The sequence below is a fragment of the Empidonax traillii genome, unplaced genomic scaffold, assembly GCF_003031625.1.
Source record: "Empidonax traillii isolate 1590-97213 ecotype Southwest subspecies unplaced genomic scaffold, ASM303162v1 scaffold156:size1289327, whole genome shotgun sequence".
NCBI lineage: Eukaryota > Metazoa > Chordata > Aves > Passeriformes > Tyrannidae > Empidonax > Empidonax traillii.
Genome location: NW_020955349.1, coordinates 113,913 through 132,053, shown reverse-complemented (window position 1 = coordinate 132,053; position 18,141 = coordinate 113,913). Strand labels below are relative to the sequence as shown.

General features: G+C 49.5%; 1 protein-coding gene across 5 annotated transcripts in view; it reads left to right on the top strand.

Moving 5' to 3' along the window:
• The window catches only part of AFAP1L2 (actin filament associated protein 1 like 2), a 70,815-nt gene that overhangs the window by 49,548 nt on the left and 3,126 nt on the right, over positions 1-18,141 (top strand). For 2 of the 5 annotated variants that reach the window (XM_027884856.1, XM_027884854.1), the window contains exons 5-18: positions 1,988-2,078; positions 5,789-5,872; positions 8,127-8,332; positions 8,881-9,060; positions 9,620-9,709; positions 10,491-10,575; positions 12,034-12,138; positions 12,759-12,970; positions 14,593-14,738; positions 15,319-15,430; positions 16,100-16,339; positions 16,428-16,605; positions 16,843-17,010; positions 17,288-17,469. In XM_027884856.1, coding sequence (XP_027740657.1) covers positions 1,988-2,078; positions 5,789-5,872; positions 8,127-8,332; positions 8,881-9,060; positions 9,620-9,709; positions 10,491-10,575; positions 12,034-12,138; positions 12,759-12,970; positions 14,593-14,738; positions 15,319-15,430; positions 16,100-16,339; positions 16,428-16,605; positions 16,843-17,010; positions 17,288-17,469 — 2,079 coding nt within the window. The remainder of the gene's footprint in view (positions 1-1,987; positions 2,079-5,788; positions 5,873-8,126; positions 8,333-8,880; positions 9,061-9,619; positions 9,710-10,490; positions 10,576-12,033; positions 12,139-12,758; positions 12,971-14,592; positions 14,739-15,318; positions 15,431-16,099; positions 16,340-16,427; positions 16,606-16,842; positions 17,011-17,287; positions 17,470-18,141) is intronic. The other 3 variants (XM_027884857.1, XM_027884859.1, XM_027884858.1) reach the window with 3 other exon arrangements.

Here is an 18,141-nt window from a genome sequence, read left to right as displayed (position 1 = left end):
GATCAGCTCTGTGGAGTTTTCTGTGGCTTGGTGATGCTAAGGCACCCTGTGGTGTTGCTGCACACTTGTCTTTTGAGACACAGGAGAAATCTGGTGATAAAGCTCTGCACAGAAGATTGTCCCTGGTATCCGCTGACACCAGCAGTCAGTGGCCAACCCAACAGGGGTGGCCCAGCTGGATCCCACTAATTTCTTTGGATTTGTCCCAAAGCAACCTTTAAACAATGAGTTCTGCAGGCTGTGGCTCAGACATTGGTGACCTCTCCTCTGCAGCAGCTCCTTTCTTTTTCACAGCCATGCACAGAGAAAGTCACGTGGGGCGGATGTAGATGCCCAAGGTGGTTGTATTTGCGTGCTCATTGTGCCATAGTGCAACAGGCAAGGGCCAGCAAGGGTTCTGCAAGGGCCAGGATGGTTTTAAATGGCACAATATATACCCTTTGACTTAAACTAGAGAGAAAAACAACTCCACACTCTTAGAGAAAGAGAAGAGGAAAAAAATAGCTTCTGGGGCAGCTAAGGTGCAGTCCCACCTAGTCCCTGTTGGCTTCCATTGTCTGTAGGAAACAAAACAGAACAACCCCTTCCCTGACACTTGTGGGATGGTGTCAAATAAACCCACAGCGTTTCTTTGTGTAGGCAATTTGTTTATGGTCATAGCAGAATGTGAGCTGGCTACACGCAGGAGGCCACCACAGATGGCAATTACAAACACATTCCCTGGCCAGGGAAGGGATTAGGGAAAGCTTGGAGTGACTGGGTTTGCCTTTGTTTCTTTAATTTAACACATTAGGACAAGTTCCTAAACCTTTAAGTCTTTGCAGGGCAAGTGCTTTCCAGCAGTGTCCTACGTGGCTCCAGAATGCAAGCTCAGAGTCTGCTCACAGCATCTGGCAGACCCACGTTAAGGAGGAGTTTTTGTTCCAAAACACTAGAGAAGTTTGGGAAGTTGGCAGAGCCAGGGGCAGCTCACCCACATGGGAGCACACCACTCATGACTCTGGTGTGGTCAGGGTTCCTCGCTCCGACAGGCTCAGCAGCTTCCCTTCCTGGGCTGCTGCTGGCAGAAAACCTTTTCCTTCAAAGCTTCCTTTCTGCTTCTGGGCACCAGTAGCAGGAAGGTGTAAATGTCCAGGTGCACATGTCCAGGGCAGGTTGGGCAGCTCTGAACCTGCATTTGATGATACTGGCGTGCTGCAAATGGATTGATCTTGCCTTAAGCTGCTCTGACCTTCAACAGCTATGTGAAATACCTGAAAAGTAGAAAGTTTGTTTCTTAACTTCACTTTTTTTTTTTTTTCTCATCTGTTGGTATTTCTAAAGGATCAAGGCACCGTTTTTCCTGCCACTCCTTGCTTGTGTTTAGGGAGGGGTTTGGCAGGCACCACAGGGATTTTCCAGAACTTGGACTCCTTTCAAAGGCTTATTTTCCATCAGTGCTGTTTATCCATTTCCTTCATTTTTTGTTCAGAGCACAATTAAAAGCTCTTGATATAGTTCCTAAAGTGGAGATTTTTAGCTCTTGTCAGTCAGAGACTTGGAGTCACGACCAGCGACCGCTCAGCCTGCACTTTTAAGTGTAAAGCCAAGATTGCACCAATTGTTCTCCCTTCTGCTTCCCTGATAAGATAATCCATAGCACAGGGGATCATCCCCAGTTAGGATGAGCAGCTTGAGGGGGGGGGGGCAGTGCAGCAGGCAGAAGTCCCAGTCCATGGTAAGGCCAATGGGTTGCAATTGCTGCTGTGAGTTGATCTTCACAGGGCTTTCAGCAGTATGAAAGAAAGTAACATTTATGACACAATTATACAGTAATTTCAAAGAACTTCTTTATATTTGAGCTAACTGTACCACATCCTGGTGTACACATCTAAAAGATCTCATCTACTGGGATGCACTTGAGTGCTAAAAAACAAAGAGTGCCCCATTGTTTTCCAGGATATGTTTTTACCTTAAATCATTTTTCTCTTCTGTATTTGTTTTGCAGATGCCTGAAACAAAACAACCTCCAGTCCCCAAAATCGAATCCCCAGAGGGATATTATGAAGAGGCTGAGCCATATGACATCTCTGTAAATGGTATATCGTAAAACTCTTGGGGGCAGGGGTTCGTGTGGGAGATGGAGGACTTGAGGTTTATAAGAATGAGTAAATGAAAGCACAGACATTTCTTACAGCTTATGTGACAAGTTTGTTTTCTGCTGCTCATCACACTTGGTATTACAGATCTAATGCTAGTTGGAAAACAAAGACTGCTGAATTACTCAAATTTTAACTTTCCTGTAGAAGTAAGTGGTGTTCTTGGGTCAGTATAACATCGGTGTAAAACATTACGAACCATTCGGGTTCTCTTTGCCTTGATGTTTTTCTGGCAGATAGGCTGTAGTCTAACACAAGTTTCTATTCAGGGGTGAGTGGTGAAGCTGTGGTGGCTTGCATTCATGTCCTAGTGCTCTAATTGTCCTCCTGGGGCTCAAAGTGCATGGCTCTGCTGGTCTGTGAGGAGTGATAACCGTTTTTATAATTGGCTATTTATTCAGCTCTGTCTCTTGTGGCAGTTTAACCAAAAGCTACGCTCCGTGTGAGGGGACAGCGTGTGTGTTCCCTCCGCACACACTCTCTGCCTGGGTCAGCACCCCCAGCCATGTCCTCAGCAGTGCCACCCACACCTGTCCCCTGTGGGTTCCCCACCCCTGTGGAGGAAAAGGCTGCATGCAGGCTGAGCTCCCAGATTCTCACTTTTTAAGATGAGTTCCTGCATCCTTCTTTTGATGAACACCCGTCATGAGAGATTGCCTTCCTCTGATCTGATGGCAGAGCTGATCTCCTCATCGCTTTGTAATCCATTTAAGCACAAATGAGACAGATTGTATCGCTCTGCTGCAGAAGCAGATGTCTGCTCCTCAGCCTCGTCTGCAGCACAGTGCGTGGCACGGGGCAGAGCTGAGCAGGGGAGAGTTGAGGCAAGCAAAGAAGTGAGAGTTCAAGGGTAAAAGATTTGGATCTAAACCCATGGCTGTTGAGTCTGAGCTGCTTTTGAGAGAAGCTGAGTCCTCTGCAGCCCCAGTGTGCACCACTGGGCTTTGAAGCTCCCTGGCAGGGAAGCACCAGCTGTGCCACTGTTGGAAGTGGCCGAGGGTTGATGAATCTGAACAGCCCTCACTGCCTGTGAGCACCTTGCACCCCAGGACAGCTCATATCTCAGCATGGGTCGCTGTTCTCATGAGGACTTACAGTGCTAAACAAAACGAGGGAGATGTGAAAAGATCTTCATTTGACCGAACCATCCCAATTTGTCTGCAACTGCATTACAGCAGTGAACAGGAAGACAGACCCCTGCTCAGGTGAGAAAAGATGCAGGCTCATTGTGGCTGGGGTGCAGAGGAGAAGTCCCCCAGCTCTGCCATGTGTTTTGCTGAAATGCTCTGGGTTGTTTGGCTTGAGGTGAGGGCTGTGATGCACAGGGCACAGGAGGTGAAGCTCTCTGACATTTCGGGCAGCACAAGGTGCTGCAGCCTCATCCCCATGGCAGGAGATCCCAGTTGCCTGCACTGGAAGATAAATGGAGGGGGTTTTTTCCCCCCTGCTGCACACCGGGGAAGTGGATAATGTGTTAAGAACCATGGCAGAAAAAGACATATGCTGGATTAGCTGGAGTACAGCCCTGGATCCATGTGCTGGGATACCCAGTTTACGTTGTCCAGGCAGCTCCATAAACCCTCCCTGAGTTCAGAGACTTGGCTGGCAGGAGCGATAAGCACACACACACAGCTTCCACCTCTGCTTTTCCTTGGTAACCTGCTGCTCAGAGGCACAAATACACTCACCATCCACTGAAATCTAGGCCAGTCAGATGCCTAAGGAAATGGTAATTTAGAGTCCTGCAAAAAGGGAGGAAAGCTCATGTGATGGGAGCACTGTCAAAGTGAGGCAGCTCTGGGTGCTGATGGGTCTCTCTGGGGCTGCTGTGAACTGTTGTACCAGTGGGCTCAGTGTTTTACTGAGCAGTGACACAGCTGTAAGTGGAGATAGGAGCCTGTGAAGCCAGCAGGGATGGGATGTAGGATTCCAGGCAGCCTCTCACCCCTGACATGTGTGGTGCCTTTGCCTCCTGTGACTGCTCAGCCGCAGGTCCCCTCTGCAGGCCCCAGCAGGTCCCTCCTACACAAACCTCCGGGTGTACTACAATGCCGATGGCTTTTAAGGTGGTTTGTGTGAGAAGGAGGGCAGAACTGTGTCACTGAGAGTCTCTGTGCTTTTTGGCAGCTTCATGTTTGAGGTGGTGCCTTGGGCTGAGCCAGAAGGAGCAGGGAAAGATGTGGAGCAGCAGGTGTGCAGCAGGAGGAGACTGGAGGGGCTCGGGAGAAGGTGAAGTGTGGTGTGCTGTGCAGAGAGGAGGCAGGGCAGCAATGCTGGTGCCCCAGTTTGCCTTGAGATCAGGCTGCAAATCCCATGGTGCATGGGCAAACCCGCAGGTCCATGTCCTGCCCTTTGTTTCAACAAGCACAACTTGACTTATCAAGTGCTGATAGAACCTTGTACCTGTCCTACACAGAGTGATGCTCATTGCTAGCAACTGCCTTGGGACCTTGGTGTGACTGCTGTTGCTAAAAGGCAGTCTGAACATGCATGGGTTTGCCCTGCCCAAAGATGCCAAAGCCTGACCCCAGTAACCCCCCAAGCCTTCTGTGCTCACCCCCCTTTCCCCACAGGCTGGATAGGGAAGGTGCCAGCAGTCCAGGGAGCTGCTGGTGATGTTTCATAGAATGGCCTGAGCTGGAAGGGACCTTAAAGATCATCTAGTTCGAGCCCCCCTGCTGTGGAAAGGGGGGCTTTCCAGACCAGATTTGCTCAGAGCCCCATCCAGCCTGAACACCTCCGGGGGTGGGGCATCCGCAGCTTCTCTGGGCAACCTGTTCCAGTTCCTTATCACCCTCACGGTAAAAAAAAAATTTTTAATATCTAGCCTAAATCTACTCTCTCTCAGTTTGAACCCATTTCCCATTGTCCTGTCACTACATGATCTTGTAATAAATCTGTCTCCGATACAGTTTCCAGCAGTATTACAGCATGAGCCTTGGAAGACACCCATATGTCCCCAAACAAATGGGCGTAGTGAAATCAAACAAAAATAGGAACACCACTAAAATAAGTGGGTTCACTGCCAAGAAAGGACATCAAAGCAAGCTTCCAGATGGGCTGAGGAGATAGAGGTTTCGTGCAGCATCAGAGGTGGGAGTGCGAGGCACTGTAACAAACCGTGGGTGTATTAATTAAAATGAAGCAGGCAGGCGAGTCTGCTGGGTCTTGCAGTCCCTCTTTCATCAGCAGGATTCCCGCCTCTCCGCTGGGGATGCCTCTGCCTTTCATTTTACAGCTCCAGCAAATGCTGCTGCTTTCCCTCCCCTCCCTGGCTGAAATGTGTTAAATCGTTATCGCCCCCTTTGCATAATGGGAGGGTGCGATAAGAAGCGGAGTGAAAGCGCAAGGGGCGGCTGTGGCTGCCAGCTGAGCAATAATTATTCTGGCTGAAACAGCTCCTCTGCCCTGGCTGGTTTTAATTACGATGACAACGATTCAGTTTTAAAGGCAATCGCCTTGTTTGAGGGGATGGGTTGAAAATGTCCCTGTTTGAAGTCTCACCATCCATATGTTGTGTAGGGATGGGGCAGCCTCACTGGCCAAGGGGAGCCCGGGAGCTGAGCCGGATCGACACCCTTGTTCTCTGCATTTGCTTATCTGTGGCTTTCTCTCTTTGTCTCCCTTTCTCTTTCCTTTTGATTGTGCAGGTCTTTTTGGTAGGCTTGCTGCGGCTGGACCCCGGCCAGGGTTGCAGGTTACTGAGGGCGTTATTTATGCCACAATAACAATGGGTATGGCATGCTTTCCAAACCTAAAGTGCCTTATTTACAACAACAAAAAAAACTACCACCAAAAGATCCCCAAAAACTCAGTTTAGCAAAGGTTATTAGGTACCTCCCCCTGGCATTGCATGGAGGGTAACCACCTCTCCCCTCTCCCTGCCTGTTATATATACAAGGTGTTATTTTTATTGTGGCTTTCTCTGTGCTCAGGATGACAATGAAGAGAACTTCCCTAGCTTTTATTCCCCTGGTTCTGTCACTGATGTGGAGTTGATATGTGGTAACAGTGGTTGTATTGACAAGTAGCTGTTTGGTGAATGGCTGAAGGGGTAGAGGCAGCTTGGCTGTATTGAGAGGGTTGGAGCTTCCTGCTTCATGAATTTAGCTCCCTGGGAGGCCATGGGAAGACAAATAGAAAAGGAGAAGTGGATTTAGGTAAAGACACTCAAGGTCGTGGCTGCACTGATGACTTGGGACTGAATGAGCCTTAGTAGTGACCACAGTGTTGTCTCAAGTCACCCAGGCAAGGTTTGTCCCAGTTTGCCTTGTTACACATCCCGGTAAATGCCTTTCCATCATGAGGCCATAGCAGTGTCACCAGGCCAGCAATGACTGCAGCTCTTCAAGTAGAGAGGAGCTCATCTCTTGAGGAACCACACTTGAGGTTGTGGTTGATGCACGAAAGAGCAGCCAGGACTCCCACTGAGAACATGGAAGAAAACTGCTGTTCCCCCAGGAGAAAGGTGGCAGCCTGAGACCTAATGCCTGGGTGAGGGACACCAGGGACTCACAACAGGGGCCAGAGGGGCAGTAAGCAATAGCCCCATGTTGATAAGGAGGGACATTTAGAAGATGAGGTTTCCTTAGGCATCGTTGCTGCTGCTGCACATGGAAAGGGCCCTAGCAGAGGAGAGGTTCAGCTTCTTGGTGTTTGTAGGGTTGAGAAACCTCAACACTTTTATTTCATCTGAATTTCTGCACAGGGTGCCTGTGGACCAGGTCTGCATAGTGAGAGTGCATGAAAGGGGATAAAGGTTTCCCATAAAAGGTGGAGAGTTGGAGATGGTGAGCCAGTAGTGTGCTCCATTCAGAGACTGTGAAAGGGAGTATTTGCTTTTTAATAAGTTTAATTGATGCAGCTTTGATCACTTGGGGGATGTTGTAGAGTAAGATTTCACTGGGGATAAGGCTCTAGCTTTGTTACTGCATCTCAGTTCCTTTTATTTTAAGAAAAAAATAACACCAACTGAAATGTTTTTCACTGAAGCTCCTAATGTTTTTTTTTTCTTTATCTCTTTTCTGACTGCTTTTCCTCTTTTTAATTTCCACCAATCTGATAATATTACTTTTATGTAGATATTAAGATATGGTGAGAATCAAAATTAAATTCCAGTGAGAGAAACTTAACAATACTCCTCTGTGCTGTTTGGTAGGACAAGAATGCAAAACCTTGCACAGATGCTGCCCAAATCTTACCATCTTGCTCTGTGAGCTTATCTTGTGAATAAGAGCTGTACTGTAAATGCCAGCAGAGCATTGCAAATCCCCCTGCAGTCAGGGGGAACATTTTTAGTGTTTCTGATGAGTCTGGTATCAATGATCAGCTGAAAACTCCAATAACCTACAATACATTAGATCTGGGTATTGAAAATCCCAATTCATCCTAGTAACATAGCAGTCCTTTTAAGAATGGATTGCTGCTGCAACAGTTACTTCAAAGCCTCTTGCTGCCCCTTAGATGCTGAGTAGGGAGAGGGACCTATTAGCCCAGGAAAGTGGAATGGCATCTCAAATACAATAGATCCTTGCTTGCTGCATGGCCTGGCAAATACCATTTGTACTTCTGACATTCAGAGGACAAGGGCTGATTGTAGTTTGCTGTTGCCTTAAAAATTGTGAGTGTTTGACTTGAAGTGAAAAGTGTAAAAAGCATCTTTCTGGAGGCGGGGGAAGGAAGCAGCAAACATCAGAAAATGTCTAAGGGAATGTTCTCAAATTTGTGGTCAACTGAGAAGTGTCTTTTGAGCGTTTGCTAATGGAGGCTATTAGGCACAAAATACTGCTGTGAGATTCATATTGGGGTAGAAAGGGAAAAGAATCTATGAGGGTTATTTTCCTGTTTATTATCCTCCTGTAGGAGAGCCTCAAAAGACACATCCCTGCACTGGAAGCTTTTGCATGTGTGAGCATGGCTGAGGCAAAGCATTAGGCTCAGAGTTACTCTCAAAATGTATTTAATGATAGAGCTCTGCTTTTGTTATAGAAGATGGTGAAGCTGTTAGTAGTTCCTATGAATCCTATGATGAAGAAGAGAGCAGCAAAGGCAAGTCAGCAACCCATCAGTGGCCATCCACGGAGGCCACCATTGAGCTGATGAAGGATGCCCGCATCTGTGCCTTCCTGTGGAGAAAGAAGTGGCTGGGACAGTGGGCAAAGCAGCTGTGTGTTATCAAGGATACCAGGTTGCTGGTGGGTAGATCCTCTATTCTCTGCCTAAAACAATCTGTTTGCATGAGCTGGGGAGGGAAGGGGCACCTCAGGCCATGTTAAGCTGCCAGAAACAAAGTAGTTCTAGAAGCTGTGTTTCAAAAAAGGTGTCTCGGAGATCTAGGGATTCCATTCCATTTTCAGAAGGAATGTAGGCATGGGACTGCTCAGGGAGGCACAAAGATGCATTTGTGGCCAAAATTCCGATTCCCCAAAACGTCTAGGGACACTTTTTGGAGAAACTGTTTGAGGTGGTTAAGCAGAAGGGATGTTTATCCCACACGCTGACCACATACTTGACCCTCTAGCAGTGAGAGGTATTTCGGATTATATGTGCATGCACATAAATACGTGCACAGTCTGTGTACTTTGTAGGACACAGCTCTGTAAAACCTACAGGACCTTTTTGTGTTCAGTGTATTTAATGCATGTAGTTGGCACTAAGTCACTTATGGGGTTGAGTTCACACTGGTGAGTGAGAGGGAAGGCTCCTCCTCTGCCTCTCACCCCCTCCCATCTTCCTTCCCCAGTGCTACAAGAGCTCCAAAGACCACAGCCCTCAGCTGGACGTGAATTTGCTGGGCTGCACTGTCATTCACAAGGAAAAGCAAGTGAGGAAGAAAGAGCATAAGCTGAAGATCATTCCCACGAATGCCGACGTCATTGTGCTGGGGCTGCAGAGTAAAGACCAGGCAGAGCAGTGGCTCAGGGTCAGTGACACCCTCAGGACTTACCCTGCTGGTGCTGCCATGCTTTGCTTCGAGACTGTAGCTTATCTCAGCACTGTCCTTGTGTGCTCTGGCTCCCTTCCTCGCTGCAAGCCTTTATACAAATATACCACTTCATTTTCATGTCCTGGCATAGCTTCTTCCTGCAGCTCCCTGCCACCTTCAGCATGCTGCAGTCCATGTAGGGACCTCCCAGCACAGCTGCTGTGACAGGGGGATGTCTGGGGTGGATGCCCAGCATAAATAGGCTTAGGGCAGGGGTGGCAGGGGTGGCAGGGGTGGCCCTTCCCCTGAGGCAGAAGAAGGAGCCTTCATGGAGCCCAGGACAGCAGCAAGACAACTGAGCTGCCTTTGCTGGCAGCCTCTCCCAGCTGTCTTGGATCCAGCAGTTCCTGCTGGCTGCCTGCTGCAACACCAGGACAGACCCCAGGGTCACAGGAACTGTAAACTATGGGTTTCTCAGGCTGCTGGGTGGGGGAGAAGTATTAAACCTGTAGGTCCTGCAGCTCTCTGACAGGCTGTGGCTTCTCCTTCTGCACAGGTAATCCAGGAGACCAGTGGTCTGCTGTGCGAAGGAGGCGGTGAAGGCAACCAGTACATCCCAGATTCACAGCGCCTCAGCTACCCAAAGGTACCTCTTATATCTACAAAGAGAACTAGCACTAAGGCTTTTTAACCCTATTCCTTCAATAAATAATAGTGTAGGTATCCTGAATTTACCTGAGCAAAGACTGATATGAGTGTAATCAGACCCTTGTTCTGCTGAAAAGGAGCATTATTGGAACAATCTTAATTTTCCTTTGCAATCTTAATTTTTCTGCCTTATCTTTCCCCCTCAGACTGACTCAACATGTGGGTCCCCACCATACAGGGCAGCAGCCACTATCTCATCCAATGGGATGGTTGTGTTCACCAAGAGCTTTGGGAGGGCCAGAGACCCTTGGCCAACAGGGCTTGGGCCATCTCTATTCCAGGTTTAGGTGACACTACCCTATGAGCAGCTTGTTTCAAAACAGTGGGAGGAGAAAGAAACTTTCATAAGTCTCTGGTGCACACCCAAAATGGACCTGTTTGGGCACCTGGTCGGTTACTCTGCCCATGCCCCCTGACAGGGACTGCCAAATGCCCCCACCAGCCAGGCTGCAGGGTAGGAGGCCAAAGGGTGACATCAGTGGTGCCACCACGTCACCTCAGAGGTGAGCCCAGCTGGGGGGTGTGTGTGGTGGATCAGGAACAGTGGGAAGGGCACAGCGAGAGGGAGCCAGCAGGGCACGTGTGGGTGAAAGCATCTGCTAAAGAGAAGGTGGGGCTTTGCAATATAAGAGGAGGGGGAAAAGGTCCTTGTGGCACATTCTGTCTGGAGGAATGGATCTCGTGCATCTGCTGAGCTTGTGTCTGGTGTTTGTTGACAGGTGGAGGTGTCCGAGAGATACTCTGCAGCCTCCGAGAGCGGGAGCAGCACGGACGGCCACCCAGAGACAGCTGAGACAAAAGATGGTAAAACCTCACCCTGGGAATGACGGGGAAAATGGGCCCTTGACCCTGCATGAGATGAGGGTTTGTTTGTGTAGCCTTTTCTGCCACTGCCACCTCAAATAGACCTGATGTAGGGTGTGCACATTCACTGCCTGTGAATTTGACTTCGATTTGATTGTGAATTTGATTTCATTTTTCATAATGAAGTAACAGGTGGATGTTGAGGTTTCTCAGGATCAGGATAGGGCTTGAGAAACCTGGATGGGATAGCTGGTCTACCACAGAGTTCCTATCTGTCTCTGGGCAAGTCACTTTGTGACAGTTTGAGATGGCGTAACTGCCAACTGAAGTGACTTCCCTCAGAGATGTCTGCAGAGAAACATGGAGTCCTTTGTGAAATGCTGAGATGCCTCCGGTGGGAGGCTTACACCTTCTCACTAGGGTGAAGCTCTAGTGTGAAGGTGTAATTTAAGCTGGGACAGGTAAGTACAGTAAAAGAGGAGATGCTCTATTAGAAGGATGTGGGACCAATCTATATGTCAGAGAGAGATAAATCCATACTGCGAACCCACTGGAGTCACCCAGCAAATGGACTTCAGCTGCTGAGTCCCCCTTATGCTTGGACTTCATAATTTTGTTATGAAAGTGAGAAGGAAAATCTGGACTAAGAAAATCCAAGTCAATTCCTTACCAGGATTCCCTGATGATTACACAACCTTATTTACACACTGACTGATGTGCTCAGTAGGAAAATGCTGAAGAGTCTCTTTGGACGTAAATTTTCCCTCTCCCCACCTTGAACCCCTGTTTTATAGAAGGAAAGACGGAATGCAGTAAATGTTTATGGGTAATGGGTTTTAATTCAATTCTTTGTGGTATGAGAAAGTGAAAGGAGTTTTGTACAGCAAGACCCTGTGCAAAGAGCCTTCCTTAGGACAAGAGGGCACGGGCTTAAGCTCTGCCAGGGGAGGTTTAGGTTGGATATTAGAAAGAAGTTCTTTACAGAGGGAGTGATCAGGCATTGGAATGGCCTGCCCAGAGAGGTGGTGGATTCACCATCCCTGGAGGTTTTTAAGCTGAGGCTGGATGTGGCACTGAGTGCCATGATCTAGTAGTCACAGTGGGATTGGATCTCGGAGGTCTCTTCCAACCCAATTCTATGATTCTATGATTCCCACTGCCCCTGCAGTGACTGGCCTTTGGTCAGAGCTAAACCAGGTTAAAGCAATATAGATGAGAATCTTCAACAAATCACTAACTGAGCTTACTGGTGCCATCTCGATCATCGACTCCCTGGGCTTGGGACTGTTACAGCCTGTCCCTGAGTTGCAGGTTTGACCTCTGTGAGGGATGTGTGTGCTGTGGGTGCGGGACAGCAGTACAGGCAGCTTTGGGGCAGGACTCCCAGCTGGGACAGCAGGCTGTGTGTATGGCTGTGAGCTGGGAAAGCCACACATGTGTCTTTTTCATTTCTGGTAGTTAAGAAGAAGGGCACAACTGGCCTGAAACTGAGCAACCTGATGAACCTCGGGAGGAAAAAGTCCAGCTCCATGGATAGCCCAGAGAGATCCTTGGAGACTTCAAGTAAGTGGTAGCATGAGCCCCTCTGCAGGGACCTGTCTCAGGGCTGGATCTCAGTGTGCAGGGCAGGATGAGCACCAGGCATCATCCTCCTCAAAAATGCCTGTGCCAGACTGTCCTGCTGTTGGCAGCAAAGAGGCCACAGTCTGCCAATAAATCCATGCAGATTGTGGTGCCTTGTGCACATTAAGGTGACTGCTGGGCTTACAAGGGCAGGCCATAGCTCGCAGGGTGACCCAAGAGGAAGGGCAGGTAATACCAGACATACACACAGAGGGTATCTGTGCTGCTCTTCCTTAGCACCAGCCCAGGCTGTGGGAGCCAGCAGGGAGACAGTTGTGTGGCCAGCTGCTATTTCACAGTCTGGGACCAACTTCCAACCACTGCAGCCAACTTGCTGCTCCAAACCTAAGCTGAATTTCAAGGGTCTCATTTTGAAAATATTTTTGGTTTTCTCCCTGTTTTGTATGGATAGGACAGCTTGCCTTTGTGCTTTTGCTCTTTATTTTTGCCTGTGGCTTTATGTCATGTAGTGGTCTGGTAACTTACCCATTAGACATCTCAAAAACGAATTTGGGTGTTCTCATACGGAAAATATGTCTAAGTGAGCTGTTTGCTTGCAGGTTACCTGAATGTGCTAGTGAACAGCCAGTGGAAGTCACGTTGGTGTCAGATAAAAGATGGTCACCTCCATTTCTACCAGGACAAGAACCGAAGCAAACTGGCTCAGCAGCCCTTGAGTCTGGCAGGTTGTGAAATTATCCCAGAGCCAAGCCCTGATCATCTCTACTCCTTCCGCATCCTGCAGAACGGGGAAGAACGGGTCATTTTGGAGGTAGAGTGTATATGTGCAAGAAAGCTCTGCTTTAAGTCATCAGCTTGGGTACCTTAGTAGGTCTAAATGCCAGTGAGGTCCTCCAGAGGAGCCCTCAGTCCAGCAAAACAGAACCTGAAGTGTGGGACTTGGGTTCATCTGCCTGTGGTCACCTAGGATGTGTCCCATCTAGCTGGTAATCCAGGCTTTGTCTGACGCTGTCTCATCTTAAAATGGGATAAAGAGTCCCTTGGAGATGCCCGTCTTTCTCCTTGAATACTTAAGTTCTGTGGACTGCATTCCAGATGGTTAATGTTAGATAAGAAAAATGTCACTTTAGGGATTTAAGTCTGTGGTTAGGAGGAACCGAGAACTTCATCTTTTGACAACGCAGTCCCAAAGCCATGGGTCATGCATCCCAAGTAAACTGATCGCAGATCTGATCCTGAAAGTGCAAGTGAATTCATCTCCATCTGTTACTTTCCTTTGCCTGCATCCAGGACTGTTTATCTCTAATCTTAGTTCTCTCTGACGACAGCATGATTATAGTAGGAGGTGGACAATGTGAGCAATTTCCTGTATTTTTCCAGTGGGTGGAATATTTATAGCTAAACAACTGACTTTGAGGGCATGCCGTGAAATTGGAAGATGGTTTTGTTTAGCTTCTGGTGCAGGGTATGTCTGTATCTAAGAAATTTTGCCCAGTTACAGATGTGAAGAAGAGGTGCTGAGAAAATTTACATTTTGTGAATGAAAGAATCTGTATTTTTGTTGGGATGTCAGACTCAATGTCAGACTCAATGTACAGACTGGCTGGCTGGCAGGCTTCCCAGGGACTGAAGTCTCTGCTAAATAAAACAGATTGAAAGCTTAAAATATGCTTTCCACTTTGGAAAGTATATATATATATATATTCCCTTGCCCTGAATTTTACTTTGTGCTCACTGCTCTGACTCCTCAAATCAAAGCAGAAGGTGGCTGCATCAGCCCACTTCTTGCCTCAAGTAGAATCCCCTGCTACCAGGAGGTGCACGTGGCTATTTACTAGAGCTGACTTCAAGGCACAGTATTTAACTCTTCATGTTGCAAAGTGTCAAACTGCTCACTGCAGCTGGGAATTTGACCACCTTAAAGCAAGGGACTCTCTCTGATGCTTTAAACAATTCCCTGCTCCTCTCCCCTTGTGCAAAAAGCCCTGGACGGGGTTTGGGCTCTGGCACCAGGACCTCACAGGCTCGGGTCTCCTTGCCTGCCTGTTTTGGCAATCCCATTGCTGCACTCTGCTGGCGCAAAATAAAACCCACACCCAAAGCTGTTCCCAGCCAGCATCTCCAGCCACAGAGACTTCTCTTACTCTTGTAGGCAGCTGAGTTATCACCAGCGAAAGGAAAAATGCAGACTGACTAGAAACTTTAGGAAGGAGTAAAGCAAAGAGCTGCACGTGTGTAGCTGCCAAATTTGTGAATCAGTCCATACCCAGAGCACCCTCAGGTATATTACAAATACCCTGCAGTTCATCTTTGTCCTTGCAAGCCCAGAGAACTGCCAGCCTGCTTCCCCACCCAAGGCTTAGCCAACATTAGTCTTGTGAATGCAGAGAAACTGCTGCTGCAGCCTGTCCTGTCTGTCTGCTCACCCTGTAGGCAAAGTCCTCGGAGGAAATGGGCCACTGGCTGGGCCTCCTCTTGTCGGAGTCAGGTTCGAAAACAGACCCAGAGGAATTTACCTACGATTATGTGGATGCTGACAGAGTTTCCTGCATTGTGAGCGCTGCGAAGAATTCCTTCTTGTATGTCAGTGGTAATGGGTTGGGGCTGCATGGGGCTGGAAGCAAGGCTGAGCAGGGGTCTGTCCACTTGTGGGAGGCTGGCTGCTGTGGGAACAGGTGGTAAATTCACAGCTACCGCTCAGTCCCTTCCTTTAAAAGCTTGGTGTGTGATAATAAGGGCACTTATTGTCCTACTGTGGTGCATCTAGACTGAGCTGCAGCTTGGCTTGGGGATAGAGGCACGTGCCCTGATGGCTCTTGCAAAGGCAGGCTCGAGGGGTGGCTTGGCTGGGGGGTGCAGGGCTCTGGGCACTGGGGCAGGGTGATTGCACTGCTGTGGTGGTGCTGTGCCCAAGGGCTGGGCGAGAAAGGAAAGAGTGGAGGGGAAATGCAGCTCCACTCTGGTGGGCGCTGCTTGACGGGCACCAGGAGCAGCGATCACACCGCTCGCGTGGCTCTGCCTGCCCGTCTCCTGCATCTGGTCTGCGCGGCTCTGCCCGGACCTCAGGCCTGCTCTGCCAGGATGTCCCAAAAAGCAGCACTGCAGAGCCACACAGCAAGTGTGATCCCTCTTGATGGATGTCTCGCTGCCTGTTCACAGCCTCATGCAGAGGAAGTACTCAGAGCCCAACGCCTACATCGACAACCTGCCCAAGGGCCGGGTGCAGCAGGACGAGCTGTACGATGACGTGGATCTGCCAGACCTGCCCGTGGTAAGATGTCCAGGGCCACAGGCACAGACCCTGCTGCAGTGAGCTCTGTGGGGACCACGGGCAAACATCTGGCCATGGGGAGTCTCCAGCGGTGAAAGGGGAAGTTTTTCCCAGCCGTGATGAAGGGGATTCCCAGACCCTGGGGAAATCCTGGCTTTTGCAATGGAGCAGAAGCAAATGCTGGAGAGGAGTTTCTAGGGAACGGGGAAGAGGTTTCCAGGAAGGTGCTGTAGGTAGCTGGGATAAAGTTTCCATCAGCAAACAGCCAGGATTATTTCATAATAGATAGTGGGGTTTTGTTGCCTGTAGGAGCAAGGTCTGTGTGTCTTCAAGCTGAGCAAGAACAATGGGTCATGCTGGAATAGGGCCTGTTATCCCAGGAAAGGCAAAGAATCTGGCAGGGGTTGCTGGACATACAACAGTGTGAGATACTTGCCTGGGGCTGCTGCTACCATCAGAGACCTAAAGAAGGAGAACAGCAGGGGCCTTCGCTTCAGTACACCAAAAAGCCTTGCATGGAATGACGTAGACAACAGGGGTTTAGTTTCTCCAAGGTTTCTGGAAAATACTCCAGCTTGTTTGAGATACCACTGCTCTGCAGCGAGATGTTTCTTGTACTTCTGACTGCAGCAGATGGTCCCTTTTCAGGGGAACATTCTCCTTTTTCAGGAAGAAGTACCCAAGAATGAGAGCAAATTGGAAGGGGACCAAGACAGAGTGTATCTAGATCTCACCCCAGTAAAGTCCTTCCTTCACTGTGCTGGCAGGATGTCATGCCAGCCTTCACCCCTCAGCTCACCATCTTTGGAAAGGGCTGCCAGCAAGGCTGCTGCAGAGAGCACAGCTGAGACAGCCCTCGTGGCTAAGGAAGCCGAGCCCTGTGCCAAGGCGATGGAGCCCTCGGAGCAGGTACTGTCCAGACTGTGGTGCAGGGCCAGGCTTGATCAGCAAGCTGGCTCCCCCCACCACATCATCCCACTTCCTCTCCCCTCCCCAGAAACACCCAGAGAAGCCAGAGCCCGAGGAGGGGCTGCCACGAGTGCCTGCTGTCAAAATCCAGCCCCAGCAGCAGAACATCGCCTTCCCCCAGCCAGCCCCCGAGGTGCCAGCGGGCCCAGTGCCAGCGGGCAGCCCCCAGCTGGTGCCTGCACACCGGCCCAAGATGCCACTGCCAGGTGAGTGGGCTGCACAGGTGGCCAGGGAGTGCCTCAGCAGCAGGGGCTTGGAGGGAGGTGGCGTCCTGTGGTTTGGCTGCTGCTGTAGAGCAGCTTTACAGTGCCCGAGGGGCTGATGAGTCTCCTGGTTGGTGAGTTTCCAGACCCTCATGTGTGTTGTTTCCAAGCACCTGGAAAGGTTTCCCTCCTGGTTTTTTCCCCCCTGGCTGAGCTTGCTTTGGTGTGCTGTGTTTCCAGCAGCAGCAGTGGAAACCAAGCTGGGCAAGAACAGGACGGAGGCGGAGGTGAAGCGGTTCACAGAGGAGAAGGAACGACTGGAGAAGGAGAAGGATGAAATCCGGGCTCAGCTCACCCAGCTACGCAAGGAGAGGCGGGAGCTGAAGGAAATGCTTGGGAGCAGCACAGGTAGAGCAGGGCAAGGTGTGATGTGTGGAAATGGGCCAAGGGACTGCGGGGAAAGGGGGCGATGAACCTGGCCTACCTGGGACCAGAAGGGGCGGGGGGAACGTGGTGCTTTGAGTCAAACCATGTAGCCCAGGTTGCACTAGAGCAAGAACTTGCTCTGCCACAGTCCCTCTTAGGGCAAAACATAAGGAAAAGGTACAGGACATGCCCTAGTCCCTCCTCCCCTCACGAACTCCCCGAGTTCCCGGCAAGCACCACAATACCCCTCCTTTCACAGACAAGAGCCTGGAGCAGAGGCTGAAGGAGATAGACGAAGAATGCAAAAGGAAAGAGAGCCAGAGGGTGGACCTGGAGCTGAGCCTGGTGGAGGTGAAGGAGAACCTGAAGAAGGCAGAGTCTGGCCCAGTGACACTGGGCACTGCAGTGGACACCACACACCTGGAGAATGCAGCCCCACGGGTACGTGGGGGGCACCCCTGGGATGCACAGCAGCTCTCTGGAAGCCAGGCAGTCACACTGTCTGAGCCTGCTTAATAATGATTAACAATAATGTCAGTATTATAATATGCAATCTTGTATAAATGTATAGCTTATTTGTCTTATGTAAGTATTATGTTAATTATATATAATATGCGTAATGTTATAACAATCTAAGGAGGTAACAGCAGTGTTGGAGACGCGAAAGGTGGTTGGGGCTCGGGAGAGTGGCTCTGTTTTGCTGACCTTGAGCAACACCCTCCAGGACTGTGCAGGTGTGGACCCAGCTCCTTCTGCACTGACCTGAGCCAAGGGGTGATTTTTGCAGGAGGAGCTATAGGCATTTAAATTCTTCCTTAGGAACTCGGTTCCCATAAAATGGAGATGCTCACCACCCAAACCTTGCTCTGGACCTCCGCCTGAGTCCTCAGCACCCAAACACACCACACACAAACATCCTGGTGGATTTTTGAAATTTGGCATGTCACTTAAAAAACACGCCTTGGTGCATAGATTAGACTGTAATTAGGAAATGGTGGGAAAAGGCAGCAGTCTTTCTCAGTAGTTTATAGTCATCACCGTCTCTACGATTTTTATTGTAGATTCAGGTAAAAAGTGCCAGCCCAGCAAACAGCGCAGAGAACTCACCCGTCA